The following is a 19,612-nucleotide window of genomic DNA, read 5'->3' as shown; positions in this document are numbered from 1 at the left end:
TTCTTGTCTTCATGGCTGTGTAGCTGTAAAGAACCTTTGGACTCTTTTAGTATTTAAACTTTCTTGTTTATAGAATTTTTCTCAAAAATGTTCTGATACTGTGACTGATTCAGCCATAGCAGTGTTTTCTTATCAGGTCACCAGTACTGGTCCAGGGCCCATTAGTGAGTAAGACTGTAAGAGCCACCTCAGTTCTAGTAAGAACTATTTCCTGGGGCTGGGGCTGGGGCTCAGTGGTACGTGAGGCACTGGGTTTGATCCTTAGCATCCCACAAAAAGAAAAAAAATATATTGTGTCCAAAACAAAAAAGAGTTTTTTTTTTAAAAAAAGAAATATTTCCTTCTTTTAAGACCAGAAGACCAGAATGCTTAACAAATGACATTTCTAACCCAGCCCGGTAATCAGACTGACTCATCTTTTTTTTTCTGTTTACATGATTGAATAATAGACCATTCTGTCTTTTATGAGAAGACAATGGGGATAGTTTTTGAAAGTTTTTCAGCTGTTTTTCTGGCATCTTTTGGGCCATTCCAAGAAGTAGCTCTTGAAGGGCTGTGGATACATTTCTCAGGTTTATCCTATCCTGCCTGAAAGTAGTGAGCACAGTAGGCTCAGTGGGCACCTTTTCTGGATTCCCTGAAGCTCCTAGCAGTCACCAGGGGTCTCTTTTGAATATCACCACTGCCACCAAACTATAAGAGGAAAATCTGGGACACAATAAAATTTTAACAAGTTTGAGAAAGAAACAATTCATGAATTGGGAGTGCCAGACTAAGAGAGATTTAGTGTTTCTGTTTCATAGTGTTAGAGGTAAATATTTATAGGAAAAATATGGAAGCAAAATAATGAAATTATTTGATTGGGTGCAGTTACAAAATTACCTTTTTTGGTTTAAATTCCAGAACATCCTTGGCATGTCACATAATCATGTATTGGTTGGCTGTTATGATTGTCTGAAGTCAATTTGTTTCTGTTTAACATAAGCAGAATGAAGGACTCACTAGTGTTGTTTGCTTAGGAATTTTTCAGACTTGGTTTCCATTTGAATTTTACTTTAATACTTCCTATCATGAAAACACCATTTTCTTTGTTAGTCTTTCAGATTATAAGGAATAGAGATGGCTGAGGTTATTTTAGATGATATGGATTTTTGTAAAGATACACGGTGTTACAGAAAAAAACTTTTCATGCCACCTGTTAAAGATGGCAGGGGAGACTTTATTCAAAGGAGCCATGGAGATAGATACAGAGGCCATTGCAACAGAGTCTTGTGTTGGGGAGAGAAATTGGGCTCAACTCTGACTCTAGAACGAAAAAAGAAGGCGGGATTTACAACCAAAGAGCTAGGATTGGGGTCACTGGATAGAAGATTACTAAGAGGAAAAACCAAGGATAAGGTGTTTCTGGCTAAACCCATTTGACAGAATGGTTATTGTATGCATGCCATGGTGAGAAGATATCTAAGGTATTGTGGGTAGTCAGATACTAAGGGTGGGGGATTTTTTCTAAAGTGACTTCATGAGGTTTTTGTTAAAATTGGTTCTCCAAGGACAAAAAGAGAAGCCCAAGATTGGGCCTACTCAAGCAGCCAACTCAGAGGAGCCTGACTAAAGTTTAGTTACAGGAGAGAGTCTTTGTCAATGGGAAGTCAGATCCCAGGACAGCATCTCATGATTTGCCCAGTCACATTCCACAAATAATGGGAACATTGTTTAGGATAAAGCAGCTACTCTCATATCAGAACAGCCTGCTGTGCTCATGATTCAGTTCTGACTTATCTCTGCTTTTCTGCTCTGTTCCCATTGCCAGTCCTTTCTTTTCCGTTTCTTTCTTAGTAATTCTGCTGTTTCAGGGCTTTTGTGTACTCCCTTTTTTCTGGGTCTGCTTTTTTATATTCAGACTACTCTCTAGATTGTTTACATTTGGACTTTGACTAGAACTGAATCTAGCCTGAAGTGGAGGAGAAGTAGGTTCTAAGAGTGGGAGCAGATGAAGGTCCTGGTCTCTGGGGGTTTCACCTGAATGCAGACTGTTACACTTCTCCTAACATTTGTATTTGAACTTCTTTTAACTCTATTTCCATGGTTATGCCACTCCTCAAATGTCAGGAAAAATGACAGCAGTCATTCTTGTTAAAATTATGTCTATCCTAAAAAATTTTAAAGGCTATGAGGAATAGGTTGTCAGACATAATCACTTGGAGACAGATAAATATTACTTCTAACAGAAAGAATGTTGTCTGCTGGTTTGACCTTTCTGTGACAAGAATAAAGCTTTCTTCTTAGAAAAGATCATAATTAGTGAGTCATACCCTGTATCACAGGGACAAATTTCTAAAAAGATACTTGACCATTGAGTTTTTTTCCATTTAACCAGTGATCCAGCTGAAAAATAAGTATGTTGGGCTCAATGTTCTTAAGATGATTAAGCATTTTGTGACTTTCTAAACTAATACATCCTATTCAACCATCCAAGTCAACTATCTAGCATACGTGACCAAGTAAATCATTAAGCATTTGTTTGGTTGCTGAATTTTGACATTGTTCTAATTTGGGTGGTTGCTTATTTTCCTCTTGATTTACAATTTGTCATACAAAAGTTTTGCTTACCTATTTTTTTGTTTTTGTTTTCCATGTGTGATTAGATTATAGGAGGAATTAAGGTCCTGCAAAATGCAATAATACAACAAGATAAGCGACTGGCCAAAGCAATGGTCAGTGATGGTTCCTTTCATATTACCCTGCTAGTGATGCAGTTATTAAATGAAGATGAAGTAAACATGTGAGTAATGTATTTTCTTGACTATTATTTTCTAAATTATTACCTTAATGGGTAAACATAGCAGAACCCAAAGAGGTATTGAAATTCTAAAGAAGTATTCTTTGTTGTAATCTATCCCCCAAATTATATTGTTATAATAATCCATGTACAGAATTAACTAAATAAATATTTTTCTTAAATTAGACTTTTCACCTTTTGTTGCTGTTATCAAATGGTGGTTCTTGGTTATGTGGGAGATTTGCCCATGTTAATTATATAAGCAGTCTGGAGTTGATTCTGGAATCTACTAGGTTGAGATTCTAAGTAAGGATTCTGGAACTATGACACAGCTGCCTTTTGTTAGCTGCCTGACTTTTGGCAAATCATTTAATTTCTTGATAGATGGAGAAAACCATAGTACCAATACACAAAGGGGCATATACAAGGCACTAGATAATTGGTGACCATTAGAGCTGTCATTTTTATGTGTGTGAACTATTTCAGTTTGACCTCAGTCATTTTTAGAGTCCCTGTACTCCATCCATACCCAATTCAGGATCATTCCATAAAGATCAGATATATGTCATTGGTTACTACTTTCCAATCTGGGTGGAGAAACCTTACTCTTTCCCAGTTCTGTGGGACACTCTGTGCTGATGATTCTCCCTTTTCTTATTAACTGTTTCTCATTATATTAAGCTCAAGCTTATGCTCTTTGGGAAGTCAAAGCCAGATGGATTTGCAGGTTACTCCTGCTTTCTAGCTTGAAATATAAATAAATAAATAAATATCTCCTAAGGGAATGAGGAACAAGGCTTGAATTAGGAAGGGAGTCAGGAAAAAATTAAGTAAATGAGAGAAAACGAAATAAATTAAAAATATCCAGAAACAGTTTGAATCTTGGAGTAATATCCTTTACACAATAGAATCTCATGTTTTTAGAGATCAGTCTTCTAATCTGTCATAAGCTGATCTGTACCCAACAGCAGCCTTGAATACTTTGCAGGGCAGAGAGGACAGAGATTTTTATGTGACTCAATTTGGATGATCACTTTGCTGTGATGCTCTTGGAGAAGCCAAAAAGTATAGCACAAAAAAGCAAATGGCTGAGGGAAGTAGTGCCCTCTTTGTGTCAGGTCTTCTAGGTTTCTTTTAAAAAAAAAAGTATGAAATTTGCTGTTTCTGGAAAGTTTTAACCTTTCTCAGGGCCCGCTTTGGCATATAGTTTTATTTAAAATGAATGTGTTGAATTCCTCCAGTTTGTGATAGATGAGCTGGAAGTGGCTCTTCTGTTTCCACATGCCTTAACTCACAGCACACAGCAAAGCACAATATTGAATTAGAAGTATGTGCACTGTGTCCTTTTGAATGACCATAAATACAATAAGGTAAGATTGGATTTAGGATGTATATTTGGAGGTACCATACATTTACAAAGCTGTTCTAAGAAGTGTTATATTGTCATGATGTTATGACAGAGAAATGAGACTGAGTATGAAAGTCATGAGAGAAAATCAGTTAAAAATGTTCCAACGAAGGCTAATTTAGAAATATGAAAGATCTATAAAATACATAAATATCATATTTTTTCACGCATTTGGTGAACAAATCATTGATTAAGATAATTTAATGATGGTTTATCCAAAGGATGTTTTTGTATAGTAAGAGCATGCTTATTTCTTTTTTAAGTAATTGCTGCCCTCTAGTGAGGTCTTAATTTTTTTCTCATAATAAAGTACTGTACCAAAATTCTGTTCAATATAGAAATAATATATTCTAATTTTCAAAATATTCAAAATCTGATGCCTAATTCAACAATATAATAAATATTTATATTTATGAGTAAAGTAGATTTGAAACAGAGTAACTTTAAATAAAATAGACTAAACAACTATATCAAGTATATAGCTACAATTGGGAAATATAATTAGACAATTTATTTGAATCCAAATACCATAAATTATATTGTTATAGAGATTATTATATTTTAAGAATAATGTATATTAAATTTTAATAGAGTGCCTTGCAAATAGTATGTATTAGTAGATATTAATACTTTTATAAGAATTCTAGAACTTTTCAAATAATCTAATATAGGTTATTATAGGTACTTTGGTTTTTTCCCCTTTGGATATATTATTAGTAATCTTTTTGAGTTGTGTATGAACTATTTCCTTAGTTAAAAGTTCTTGATGGACTATAAAATGGTATTTACTTTCATTTTTTAATAGCAATTATAATTACATAAAGATTTAATTTGTTTATGTAGTTTTTGTTTAAAATTAATATTAGTTTTGGGGCTAGGGTTGTGGCTCAGTGGTAGAGTGCTTGCCTAGGATGTGTGAGGCACTGGGTTCAATTCCAGTTGATAGACATGTATTTATTTTTGTTTATTTACATGCAGTTCCGAGAATCAAACCCAGTGCCTCACACATGCTAGGCAGATTCTATTCTTAGCACCACATATAAATAAATGAATAAAATAAAGGTCCATCAATGTCTAAAAAATATTTTAAAAATTAATATTAGTTTTGTGCTGGGTGCAGTGGCACACACCTGTAAACCCAGCAACTTGGGAGGTTGAGGCAGGAGGATTCCAAGTTTGAGGCCAGCCTAGGTAATCTAACAAGATCTCAGCAATTTAGCGACATCCTATCTCTAAATTAAAAAATAAAAAGAATTCGGGGACTGCAAAGTACCACTGGTTTAATCTCTGGTAACAAAAAAAAAAAAAGAAAAGAAAAGAAAAAAAGAAATAGTTGATGTTAGTTTTAATCATATAGGTTAAATCTAGAAGATATTTTTTGTTTTAAAATAATTAGTACAAATATAAAAATAATTTATCTTTCTGAAATGAATTACTTTGTTGTTTAATTGGTTTTGTGTATTTTACTACTTAACACGTTACTGAAAAAGAAATTGTTTCTTACCAGTGGTATTGATGCACTTTTGGAATTAAAGCCGTTCATAGAAGAAATCCTCCAAGGCAAACATTTGACTTTGCCCTTTCAAGGGATTGACACTTTCGGAAATCAGGTTGGCTTTGTGAAGCTGGCAGAAGGAGACCACATAATCCCACTTCTGGAGATAGCAGGTAAAACAAAAACACACTCATCTGTTGAAGAAGACATTTTTTTTTTCATTTTTGTGATAGAAATGTGACATCTTTTAATTTTGGGGAGGCAGTAAAACCTCATTTTGTAAGTGAGCTGTTTTGATATTTGCTTGTGTATGTACAAGTAAAACCTCATTTTGTAAGTGAGCTGTTTTGATATTTGCTTATGTACGTACATGGTTAAATAAAGGGTCTGAAAAGTTATCTTGATTCTTGGGCCTGAAGAATATGTTAATTCTGGGGCTTACTTTTTCTCTTCATAAGGTTGAAGGATCCCAGTGCTTATCATGACGTTTGACATATAATTGGCACTTTATAAGTATTGAATGAGTGAATTAAGAATCATCAATATATAGACCTTTACAAAATTTAAAAATTTTGAGGCAGGGTCTCCATAAATTTCTGAGGCCAGACTTAAACTTGAGATCTTCCTGTTTCAGCCTCCTAAGTAGCTGAGATTATAGGCATACACCACCTTTCCACTTGATACTATGTTGCTTCTATGCAGTTTAATAATTGCTCATTAAAAAGCACACCTTTAATTGAGGAAAGCTTGGAATAAAGATTAGTTTTCATTGTTGGCAAGTTTTCTTTTGTGCTCTTAAGATATATGTGATGGATGTTTTATGAATGTCAGTGTTTATTTATAGACCACGATCATCATTCATTCTAGTTGAAAGTAATGATCAGTTGTACTGTTCAGTATGTGGTTTAAGTTTTCTAAGTTCATTATCCATTCAGGTATATCAAATATAGAGTTATTTAGTTATCTTTTTAATAGAAGATTTTTGTTATTTCCTCGAAGTGTTGTTACACAAGAGCATTTCATTTGGATTGTGAATGCAATATTCACTATTGATTACTGGCGAAACATTTATTTTCATTTTACTAAGGTTTTTATAAATTTATTCCCTCTAAATTAATTTCTTCTACATAATGTTGGGTTCCAGGAATTACACTTTAGTAGGAATAATGCATTCCTTCAATATGGCAATTAACTAACACCAATGAAATGGATGGAATAGAAAAAAAGTGTTCCTGTCCTCTAAGGAGCTAGCAGTATTGTGCAGAAATAAATAAGTAAGCAATTATAGTGCAACACTGCCTGTACATAGAGGTAGGTGCAGAGTTTTTTGGGCAAGCAGGAAAAAGGGTCTGTATTGAGGAAGGTTTCATAGGTCATGTAACATTGAGCTGAGGTTTGAAGATAAGTAAAGTCTCTTTGGTTGAGCATATTGGAAGAAGATATCCAGGCAGAGGGAAGAGCATGTGCAAAGAAATTCGAAGTACATTTAGGGACTCACAAGTAGTTTAGTTTTACTGGAGTATAAATTACAAATCTAGGGGTATCAGTAAAATGAGATCCATATGTGAAGGGAAAAATGAAAGTGAAATAAGGGCTTGAGGGGAAGTGGAGAAAGTTTGGAATAGTGAGCAAGAGAAATAGAAGGTGAAAATTATTAAGCAATGTGTAGTGGGATTGCAGAGCAATGTGAAATATGTGTTTTGGATGAGATTCCAAAAATTTATAATTTGTTTTTTTCTCAGGTAGTATTCTAATATTTAGGTGTGGGAGTGAAAAGGGGAAACCAAATTACCTCATACTTGAGCCTTTGCATGGTAGATGTGTTAAAATGACAAGGGATCAAAGATCCAGGAGAGTGGTTGAATGTTTAATGTATATATTCAGAATGCAATGAAGTCTAGATGGGATTCATTCTTGGAAGAAGAATGGAGCAATAGGACTGAAGGTTAGTATTAGTAGAAGAGTAGGAGTGAGAGAGTTAGAAGGATTACAAATTTGGACCAGAGAGCAGTATATTGGATTTTAAGAATTTAAGAAATTTCTGGTTAATAGGGGAAACATTTTTTCTTTAACTCCACAAAGAAAAAGAAATGACATGAAGAAGTTTTAAATATAAGGCAGAAAAATTATTGAAACTCATTTATAGAGTTCAGCAAGGTTGTTAGATACAAGATCAATATACAAAAATGGTAAATAATTACAATATCTAATTTTCTAAGTGACATTATTTACAATATTGGCAGAAACAGTTATAATGTGTAGGAATAAATTTACCAAAGATTATGCAAGAATTTTATTTTGGCTTATTATTATGCAAGAAAAAATATTTTGGCTTTTGTATCTTTATTAGGTACATTAGTTACAAAACTTTTTTCATTTTCTCCTTTCCTTTTTCTTTTGTTGCTAGAGCATCTCTCTTCTTAAGAACTACATTTCTACACCAAGCTAGACTGTTACTGAAAGCTTGGTCCTTGTCCCCAGTGCCAATCTAATAGTGAGGACACAGTTTTGAGAAAAAAGGAAAAAGAAGTTTTATTGCTTTGGTAGCAAAGGATAAACACAAGGGATTTCTGTCCCAGAGGCTCTGATTCTGACCATTATGGGGAACAGAGGGCTTTTAAAGAGATGATTCAAAGGCTACATTTCAGATGTGCCATGTCAGGGGAGTAATTCATGTGTGGCCTTGAGAGAGAGTCATTTCTTAGATCTTCTGGTATCATCCCTGAAATCTGAATTGCTTCATCCCTATGAGGTGAGTTTCTTGAGGACAGATAAGTTGGCCTAAGATGGGAAGAAGAGTATTCTTTCTTACCAGTCCCCACCTTGGTTAAAAAAGGAGAGAGGGAGAAGAGAAAGGAAGTCAGTGCCTTTCAGTTTTAAAATAAACCACAAGGGTTATGTCCAAAGCATGTATTAGACCCCTGTTACAAGACAGTAAGAAAATTACATATATATGTAGACAAAATTATGTCAGTCTTTGCAGAATTAATATTGCAGAATTGGCTTTACCATAATTTTGGCTTATACTAATGATTTTATAGGGAAAAAGTTTGTGGAAATTTTCTGTGTTCAATTTAAGGTGTTACTTTAAAATATAAATGTTGATTATTTAAATAATGTGAAATTTTATTAGAATATTGTTTTATTTACTTAGTACCAGGGTCACTTTACCACAGAGCTATATTCACAGACCTTTCTTTTCTTATTAATTAATTTATTTTAATTAGGTGTATATGACAGCAGAATACACTTTGATTCATTGTATACAATTGCAGCACAAGTTTTCATATGTGCAGTCATACATGTACCTAGGGTAATGATGTCCATTTCATTCCACCATTTTTCCTGCCCCCATGCCCTCTCTCCACCCTCCACAGACCTTTTTAAAAATTGTTTTAAAATGTTGAGACAGGATCTTGCTAAGTTGCCCAGGTTGACCTCAAACTTGCCATCTTCCTGCCTCAGCCTTCCAAGTAGCTGGGATTATAGGTGTGTACTACTGTGCCCAGTAAAATATTTATTTATTTTTAATCTAGTATCAGGTCTGTTGCCCTTGAAAAAGATTTTTTTTAAATCTAATGAATGTTGAATATTTAACTTGTTTTGGGGAGTTAGAATTATTGCCTGAAATCTTAGAATCTGGTTTATGATTCACTTTAAAATATAGGATACAATGTCCTTCTTTCTGTGCACTTTCCTTGTACCTAACTTCATCTTGTCTTTCCAGTTTTAGTCTCCCTTTGTTTCTTTTTTCTTATTTTGAATGTATTTATCTTATAGTGTATATTTCTTTGAAGTCATCTTAAATCCTATTTTTGGGTAGGGCAGAACAAAGTGTGTGTAAACAAACAAGAAAATAAGCAATGTTTACTAGTCAAGTAGGACTTAAAATCATTAATTGGCTGAGGAGAAGGCTCATAGAGTTTTAATGGCAAGTCATTTAGGAACTGATGCCTACAGTTAACATCCTTAATCTGTTTTTCCTGATTACTCTGGAGAAAATGCTAGACTTAAATCTTTTCTTTTGCAATATAAATACCACTGTACTCAAGAAACACTTCTAATTAGTCATTCATACATTGTTCTTTTAAATAATTCAATGGGTGCTTGCAACATTGAGAATTCCATCCATTCTTTGCAAATATTCTCACAAAACCGTTTTCCAATATTGATGAAAGATCCATTGTGTACTGAGGAATGTGAAGTCTCACCAGCTTTCCATACAAATGTGAACCCAAGAAAATTAGTTTGTAATTTTAGCAAAGGCCACTGCCTCTGTAATTCTTTTTTTAATTCCAAAGATATTAAGTGCTGTTGCTTAAGTATATGTATGTTTTTCTAAAAAATTCAAGAAAATGTTATAAAAAATGGAAAACAGAATTCCATTCCTCTTATGCAGTCATTGTTTGTTATACTTGCTTTTCATCTCTTATGTGGATACTGTACTTTTGCTTTTGGTTATTGTTTTTATGCACATTTATAAGAAATCTAAATTTTTTATTGGAGCTTTATAGTTATGCATAGTAGTTGACATCATCCCGACAAACTCACATGTACGTAGAAATGGATTTTAGTTTATGGTCCCCCTTTTCCCTTCCATCCTCCCTCCCATCTCCCATTGTCCTTCCTTTACTTGACTTATTTCTCTCATCTGTTAATTTATATTTGATCAGTTCTTTATATTATTCTATCCCCCCTTTCCTTTGTTTTACACTAGTTTTCACATATGACATTTGACCTTTGAGTTTCTGAGTTTGACTTATTTCACTTAGCAGGATATTCTCCATTTTCATCCATGTAGCAGTAAATGCCATAATTTCATTCTTCTTTTATGGTTGAGTAGAACTTCATTGTATATATACACCACAATTTCTTAATCCATTTGTCTATTGGTGGGTATCTGGATTGATTCCAGGGAAAACTGTCATAGAATTGTATCTTACCACTTAATTGATTTGTTGCCCCTGCATAATCATTTCACCCTGTTTTTTGAGTCCCCAAATTGGCTTTTGTCATGTTATTGTCCCATGGTATAATTCTATTCTTCAAGCCTCTTATAAGGTAAACAAAGCAGCCATGTATTCACCATTGGCAACATGGGTGCACATTTATCTCCTTGCACACTGTGAACTGCAGCCTAGAATTCTCTGTGCATGGACATTGTCAATATTATCTCCCAAACTGATTTGTGTGGTTTGTTAGAGTGCTATAGTGGTAATGGTAAACATATTTTATATGAGTGGCACTGAGGATGATATGTGAGATAATAAAGCCAATGATAGTGACACAGAATCTTCAGACAGATTAAATTTTGTAAGTCCATACTTCACAGCACTGTAGTAAATTTTCTCAAGTATAATATTCCAACTATAATACACAAATCAATAATAACCTATGTGCTAACTTTTTTCCCCCAAGTCAGAAAAATGTTTGCTAAACTGTCATGACGAAATGATTGGCATAGATTTGTACTACTCAATTTTAACATATATGCATAGTATTCTGTGCTTCCTAATCTTGCACCAAATATGGATTAGTAATAAGTGATTTGTTTATTTATTTTTGGCACTGTGGATGAACCCTGGGGTGCTTTACCACTGAACTATATCCCCAGCCCTTTTAAAACATTTTTTATTTTGAAACAGGGACTTGCTAAGTTGCTGAGACTGACCTCAAACTTGTGATTCTCTTTTCTCAACTTCTCAAGTTGCTGGGATTACAGGTGTAAATCACCAGGCCTGATAGTAACAAATGATTTTTAAATTACACCAGTGTAGTTTTGTTTTTTTATTAGAGCATTATAGTTATACATAATAGCTAGGTTAATTTTTTTAAAATTTATGTTTTAGTTTGAGGTGGACACAATATCTTTATTTTATATTTATGTGGTGCTGAGGATTGAACCTATTGCTACCATGCGTGACAGGTGAGCACTCTACCACTGAGCCATAACTCCAGCCCCAATAGCTGGGTTAAGTTTTTTTTTTTTAATTAGCTACACATGCCATTATAATAATCTTGGCAATTCATACATTTGAATCAATTGGGGTATAATTTCTCATTTTTCTGATTGTACAGATTGCAGAATCACATTGGTCATAAAGTCACCTATATGGGTTAAGTTTTTACATAATAATACATACATGGAATTTGATTTAGTCCATTTCAGTTCTCAGGGCCTACCCCTTTCCCTCTGTTCTTTTTCTTCTATTCTACTAGCATCCTTTTACTCATTTATTTATATAAACCCAGATGCTTTATTTTTGATTGGTGCTTCATATATATGCATAAAGATGGAATTAATTTAGGTATATTTAAATATGCACATACAGTGATTTTGTTGAAGTCATTCTGCTTTTCTTTCCCTTTCCAGTCCATCCTCGCTCCCTCTCTTTCTGTTTCCTCTCTTCAACTGATCTGATTCCCTATGTTTTTATGATATCTCAATCCCCACCCCTACACCCCTGGTTTTGCTCTGGCTTCTACATATGAGAAAAAACATTTGACCCTTGATTTTCTAAGTCTGGTTTATTTAACTTAGCATAATTTTCTCCAGTTACATCCGTTTACCTGCATAATGTCATAATTTCATTCTTCTTTATGGCTGAGTAGAACTCCACTGTGTATATATACTATATTTTCTTAATCCATTCATCTATTGATGAGCATCTGGGTTGGTTTCATAATTTGGCTTTGTGAATTGTGCTGCTGTAAACATTGATGTAGTTGTAGCAATTAGTATGTTGATTTTAGTTCTTTTGGATAAAACCAAGGAGTGGAACAACTGGGTCATGTGATGGTTCATTCCTAATATATATATATATATATATATATATGTGTGTGTGTGTGTGTGTGTGTGTGTATTTGAATAGTTACATTTAATCTAGTTTAAATATTACACAATTTATACATGTGTCAAAATATCATATGGAATGACATTAATAAGTATACATTTTATGTTTCATAATATCAGTTAAAATTAATTTTAAATGAATAAATAACGTTCATTCCTAGTTTGAGGAATCTCCACACTGCTTTTCAGAGTGGTTGTACTAATTTGCAATCTCACCAACAATGTACAAGTGTATCTTTTTCTCCATATCCTCACCAGCACTTATTATTATTTGTATACTTGATAATTGCTATTCTGAGTGGAATGAAATAAAATCTTCATGTAGTTTTGATTTGAATTGCCCTAATTGCTAGACATATTGAACATTTGTTCTTGTATTTGTTGGCTACTTGTATTTCTTCTTTTGAGAAATTATCTGTTTAGTTCTTTTTCTAATTTATTTATTGGGTTATTTATTTATTTTTTTTGGTTTTAAGTATTTTGAGTTCTTTATAGATTCTGCATATTAATCCCCTGTCAGTGGAGTACCTGGCAAAAATTTTCTGCCATTCTATAGAATCTTCATACTCTTAATCATTCCCTTTTTTTTGTACAGAAGTTTTTTAGTTTGATGGCATCCCACTTACTGATTGTTGGTTTTACTTCTTGATTTTTAGGGGTCTTGTTAAGAAAGTTGTTGACTGCACCAATACAATAGAGTATTGACCCTATTTTTTTTAATAGTAGTTGCAGAGTTTTTTATCTGCCTGGATTTGATATTTTGCAAGGTGAAAGATAGGGATCTAGTTTCCTTCTTCTATAAATATATATCTAATTTTCCCAGCACCATTTGTTAAAAAGTCTATATTTTTTCTCACATATATTTTTGGCACCTTTTCAAGTATCAGATGAATATAAGTATGTAGGTTTGTCTTTGTGTCTTCTGTTCTGTTTTATTGTTTTTCATGTTTATTTTGAAGCCACAGCATAGTCTTTTAAAGCTTCACATAATGTTATATTTTTGCAAAAAAATTTGGCATCAATCTGCTTTGATTATGCAATTAAATATGGTATATAATGCCACCCTGGCTCCACTTCTAGTCCAGCCCTTATTTAGCAACCATCCCTCTACAAATTTTGACACCCCTTGCCAAGAGGGTGTACTCTCCTTCTCTCTGGAGATAGCCCACATTTTCTCTTGAATGTGTATTCCTTTCTTTATCCCAAAAGCTTCTTCCTCTCAAGATAGCCCACTTTTTCCCTTGAATGTATCTCTTTTTTTTTTTTTTCTAAATATACCATTGTCTTTGTCTCTGCCTGGTGTGTGCTGAAATTCTTTTCCCTCACACATGACAGGCAGCCCCCTTGTCCTGAGTTAAGGTCCCTCTCTTTGGGAACTCCTCAGAACTCTTGTGCCATAACTTTTAGAAGAGTATATTTCAATGACAAGAGCACTATACTTCTAAAAACTTTAAAATATAAGCTACATGTGTACGTGTGTATATGTATATGCCTACATAGGAATTTCAACAAAGGAGAGATATCTCTGGGTAGGATGCTCAAAATTACCAGAGAAGGGAAGAATTTGACTCAGGACAAGTGGGGTCCTTGATGTATGAGATGGAAGAGAATTTCTTCATGTGTCATTAGAGGGACAGAGATTATTTAGGAAAGTACAGAATGCACAGTAAATGGAGAATACAGGCCATCTCAAAGAGTGAGGTGTGTTTTCATGGTTCCCTGTTCTTCTTTTAAAGGAAACTTGGTGAGGGGTAGGTATGCGAAGGTATGTAGGTATGATATCTGCTAAGAGCCACAGCCAAGTAATATGATGTATGGCATTTTAGGTTGAAAGGTAATGCCAGCTAGCCATTGAGATGATATGATTATGTTAAGATTTGCATTCGGTCGCAGGTCTGCCTACCTTGTAGGTGTGGGTGGCGGCTCTGCTCTGCCCCTCCAGTCACAGGCTAGCATCATTCTGAATGGAGAAAAATTGAAGGCATTCCCTCTAAAATCTGGAACAAGACAGGGATGCCCTCTCTCACCACTTCTGTTCAACATAGTTCTCGAAACACTGGCCAGAGCAATTAGACAGACGAAAGAAATTAAAGGCATAAAAATAGGAAAAGAAGAACTTAAATTATCACTATTTGCAGATGACATGATTCTATATCTAGCAGACCCAAAAAGGTCTACAAAGAAACTATTAGAGCTAATAAATGAATTCAGCAAAGTGGCAGGATATAAAATCAACACGCATAAATCAAAGGCATTCCTGTATATCAGTGACAAATCCTCTGAAATGGAAATGAGGACAACCACTCCATTCACAATATCCTCAAAAAAAAAAAAATACTTGGGAATCAACCTAACAAAAGAGGTGAAAGACTTGTACAATGAAAACTACAGAACCCTAAAGAGAGAAATAGAAGAAGATCTCAGAAGATGGAAAAATATACCCTGTTCATGGATAGGCAGAACTAACATCATCAAAATGGCGATATTACCAAAAGTTCTCTATAGGTTTAATGCAATGCCAATCAAAATCCCAACGGCATTTCTTGTAGAAATAGAGAAAGCAATCATGAAATTCATATAGAAAAATAAAAGACCCAGAATAGCAAAAACAATACTAAGCAGGAAGTGTGAATCAGGCGGTATAGCGATACCAGACTTCAAACTATACTACAGAGCAATAGTAACAAAAACAGCATGGTACTGGTACCAAAACAGGTGGGTGGACCAATGGTACAGAATAGAGGACACAGAAACCAATCCATAAAACTACAACTTTCTTATATTTGATAAAGGGGCTAAAAGCATGCAATGGAGGAAGGATAGCATCTTCAACAAATGGTGCTGGGAAAACTGGAAATCCATATGCAACAAAATGAAACTGAATCCCTTTCTCTTGCCATGCACAAAAGTTAACTCAAAATGGATCAAGGAGCTTGATATCAAATCAGAGACACGGCATCTGATAGAAGAAAAAGTTGGCTACGACCTACATACTGTGGGGTCGGGCTCCAAATTCCTCAATAGGACACCCATAGCACAAGAGTTAATAACTAGAATCAACAAATGGGACTTACTCAAACTAAAAGTTTTTTCTCAGCAAAAGAAACAATAAGAGAGGTAAATAGGGAGCCTACATCCTGGGAACAAATCTTTACTCCACACACTTCAGATAGAGCCCTAATATCCAGAGTATACAAAGAACTCAAAAAATTAGACAATAAGATAACAAATAACCCAATCAACAAATGGGCCAAGGACCTGAACAGACACTTCTCAGAGGAGGACATACAATCAATCAACAAGTACATGAAAAAATGCTCACCATCTCTATCAGTCAGAGAAATGCAAATCAAAACCACCCTAAGATACCATCTCACTCCAGTAAGATTGGCAGCCATTATGAAGTCAAACAACAACAAGTGCTGGCGAGGATGTGGGGAAAAGTGTACACTTGTACATTGTTGGTAGGATTGCAAATTGGTGCAGCCAATTTGGAAAGCAGTATGGAGATTTCTTGGAAAGCTGGGAATGGAACCACCATTTGACCCAGCTATTCCCCTTCTTGGTCTATTCCCTAAAGCCCTAACAAGAGCATGCTACAGGGACACTGCTACATCGATGTTCATAGCAGCACAATTCACAATAGCAAGACTGTGGAACCAACCTAGATGCCCTTCAATAGACGAATGGATAAAAAAAATGTGGCATTTATACACAATGGAGTATTACTCTGCATTAAAAAATGACAAAATCATAGAATTTGGAGGGAAATGGATGGCATTAGAGCAGATTATGCTAAGTGAAGCTAGCCAATCCCTAAAAAACAAATGCCAAATGTCTTCTTTGATATAAGGAGAGTAACTAAGAACAGAGTAGGGATGAAGAGCATGAGAAGAAGATTAACATTAAACAGGGATGAGAGGTGGGAGGGAAAGGGAGAGAGAAGGGAAATTGCATGGAAATGGAAGGAGACCCTCAGGGTTATACAAAATTACATACAAGAGGAAGTGAGGGGAAAGGGAAAAAGTAATACAAGGGGGAGAAATGAATTACAGTAGAGGGGGTAGAGAGAGAAGAGGGGAGGGGAGGGGAGGGGGGATAGTAGAGGATAGGAAAGGCAGCAGAATACAACAGACACGAGTATGGCAATATGTAAAACAGTGGAAGTGTTACTGATGTGATTCTGCAATCTGTATATGGGGTAAAAATGGGAGTTCATAACCCACTTGAATCAAAGTGTGAAATATGATATATCAAGAACTATGTAATGTTTTGAACAACCAATAATAAAAAAAAAAGATTTGCATTCATATGGATATTGGACTCCTGCTGTTCACCTCAGCCTGCTATGGGACTCCTGGAGAGTTCCCATTGGTTGGGGAAGTGCAATAGGAGGGAATTCCGGGGGAGGAACTTCCTCTGGGTTTCCAGGAGAATGCGTGTGTGGATCGGCAATCTTCCCGGGCGCGCACGGGGCATTGGCGGCAGTTTCAAAAATAAAGTTTGTTCCTGCTTGAGTGGCTTGTGATTTTGTGCCCAGCCAGACTGCGGCAGATATCAGTCTGATAATCTTAAGATGATTTATGGTGGTCTGACAATTCTTAGGATTCTTAGGATCCTTAGGCTGATGAGGACCTAAGGATCAATAGATAATGCTGAAAAGTTTCCCAAATTATAGGCTTCTCATAATATTGTATCTCTCTTTGCCTAATCTGTTTATTGGGGGCTAATTAACAATGCCTAAGGTAATTATCCTAAGTATGGTATTTTATGGTAACTTTAAGATTTATAGATTTCCCAGAAATTTGGTAGTGACAGGCTTGGAAAAATATGCGGAACCTCGATTAAAATTATATTTTCTTGTCTTTCCTTTATGTCTTCTTAATATGTATTTTAAAATTTATTTTATCCTATTTCATCTCAAAGAGATCCAAGCCCCCATCTTTGCTCCATATGTACGTGTGGGTTTATGGTGGCAGCTGGTTGAGGGAAGAGGTCAGCTAGTTGACAGAGGTTCTGTGTCTCAGCTTCCTACTGTGACCCTGAGTGATCTTGTTTTTCAGAATAAAACAGCATCTTTTCCTTTCCTAGCATTACCTTAATTTTTAGGATTAAGAGGTATAGAAAATTTAGGCATTTACATGGCATTTCTCCACATTTTATAATGATGAAATTGCCCTGAAAAGCTTTTTGCATATAATGGATATGTGATTTTATTCATCTTTTTAGCTAAATGCAATTTTGTTAAGAAGGTTATTAGATTGAGATATTGCCAAAAATTTAGCCTGCTGAAATTATAATGGTTTTGTGAATCTTGTTTCAAAATGAGAAAAGTGTCCTTGGTTAGCATGATAAAAGATTCCAAGTACATTTATCTTATAAAAGTAAAAATGAAAGGTTTTTAGGATGTTCATTTGAACATTATGCTTTCTCTTAGTTTGGATTGTCATTTTCCTCTATAGGTGGAGAAAACTGTTTTTCTATTCCTGGTGGAGAATATGTTAAGTCACTGGTATCTTTGGGTCCTTATCTGTTGCTTTGTTTGTTTATTTATTTTAATTAGGTATATATGACAGAAGAATGCATTTCATTTTTCACAATTGCAGCACAACTTTACACTTCTCTGGTTGTACATGATGTAGTGACACACCATATGTGAAGTCATACATGTACCTAGGGTAATTATGTCCATCTCATTCCAGCTCCCATGTCACCTCCCCATCCCAACCTCCCCTTTGCCCCATCAAAGTTACTCCATTTTTTCCCATCTTCCCCCCCCCATTATGGATCAGCATCCACTTATCAGAGAGAACATTTGGCCTTTTTTTTTTTTGTATTGGCTTAATTCACTTAGCATGATATTCTCCAACTCCATCCATTTACCTGCAAATGCCATAATTTTATTCTCTTTTAATGCTGAGTAATATTCCATTGTGTATATATACCATAGTTTCTTTATCCATTCATATATTGAAGGGCATCTAGGTTGCTTCCATAGTTTAGCTATTATGAATTGAACTCCTGTAAACATTGATGTGGCTGCATTACTATAGTATGCTGATTTTAAGTCCTTTGGGTATAGACTGCCCTTCCTCTTTCATGTGTAATTATCTTATTTGTTCTGGGACTCTTCTCTGTTGTTGATGTATGTGTAGATGTTAAGGGATGGGACCTGAGTTCCTTCTCTTGGATCCTGTTTTTGGTTTGGGGCTTTTGTCTCTTTACTTCTTTGAGTTGGAGTATTGTCAGGGAATGTTTAGTTCAATAGTAGAGTCTTTAACCTATGAACTTTTAGTGTCCCTATAGTTCCCAGAGCCTCACAGAATGGGGTGAAATAAACAATAGTAATAATTTTTGTAAACAACAAATAAAGAGGAATTTTGGGGTCAGTATTTGTGAGCTCTAAGAACAATAACCATGAACTAGACCTGACTTCAAAGCAAACAGCAGGTGACAACTATAGCATCCATAACGGTAATGATTGAATTAGCATTAATGGTGGGGACAGGAATTACATAGACCAATTAATTCTGAAAGATGGTAAAAATACCCTTATTTAGGAGAAAAGGAAATTTGTTAGGAAGTTAGAATAGACTTTACAATTGCAAAAAGTGAACAGAGAGTTGTAGCACGTCATGTTTATATGGAAGGAAGGAAAAAAATAGAAGAAGCAAGGTATTGAGAAACAGGGAGAGGGAACAATAGCATGTGGCCATTAGTAGGAGAAGATAAGAGGGAGAGAAAAACAAACAAATGAAAATAGTATAAAACCAACCCAAAGTATACAATCCTACAAACTCAAACCCTCACAAGACAATGGTAGGGAAAAATAATTATATTAAAAAATGCTGAAAATGAGAGAAAAAAAGAAAGAAGTGTTATGTGAATATGTTCCTTAACCAGTCAGCACAGCAAGAATTCACATGCTTTCTCACTGCCTCCCATAAAATAAAAAAATAAAAATAATTTTTTGAATCTAAAATCTTAGCGTAGAATGAAGGAACCTCTCCACCGAGGTGGTCAAAATAGTGACCAGATTGAGTAGTCACTGTCTATGTATAACAGTCTTTCTTTCTA

At 34.9% G+C, this 19,612-nt stretch overlaps 1 protein-coding gene across 2 annotated transcripts in view; it reads left to right on the top strand.

The window, feature by feature from the left end:
• Window positions 1-19,612, top strand: part of Akap7 (A-kinase anchoring protein 7) — a 135,405-nt gene that overhangs the window by 29,561 nt on the left and 86,232 nt on the right. For both annotated transcript variants that reach the window (XM_026381154.2, XM_026381163.2), the window contains exons 4-5: window positions 2,646-2,782; window positions 5,695-5,855. In XM_026381154.2, the coding sequence (XP_026236939.2) occupies window positions 2,646-2,782; window positions 5,695-5,855 (298 nt within the window). The remainder of the gene's footprint in view (window positions 1-2,645; window positions 2,783-5,694; window positions 5,856-19,612) is intronic.

This window comes from Urocitellus parryii, chromosome 8 (assembly GCF_045843805.1).
Source record: "Urocitellus parryii isolate mUroPar1 chromosome 8, mUroPar1.hap1, whole genome shotgun sequence".
Taxonomy (NCBI): domain Eukaryota; kingdom Metazoa; phylum Chordata; class Mammalia; order Rodentia; family Sciuridae; genus Urocitellus; species Urocitellus parryii.
This window is presented reverse-complemented; position numbering and strand designations above follow the sequence as displayed.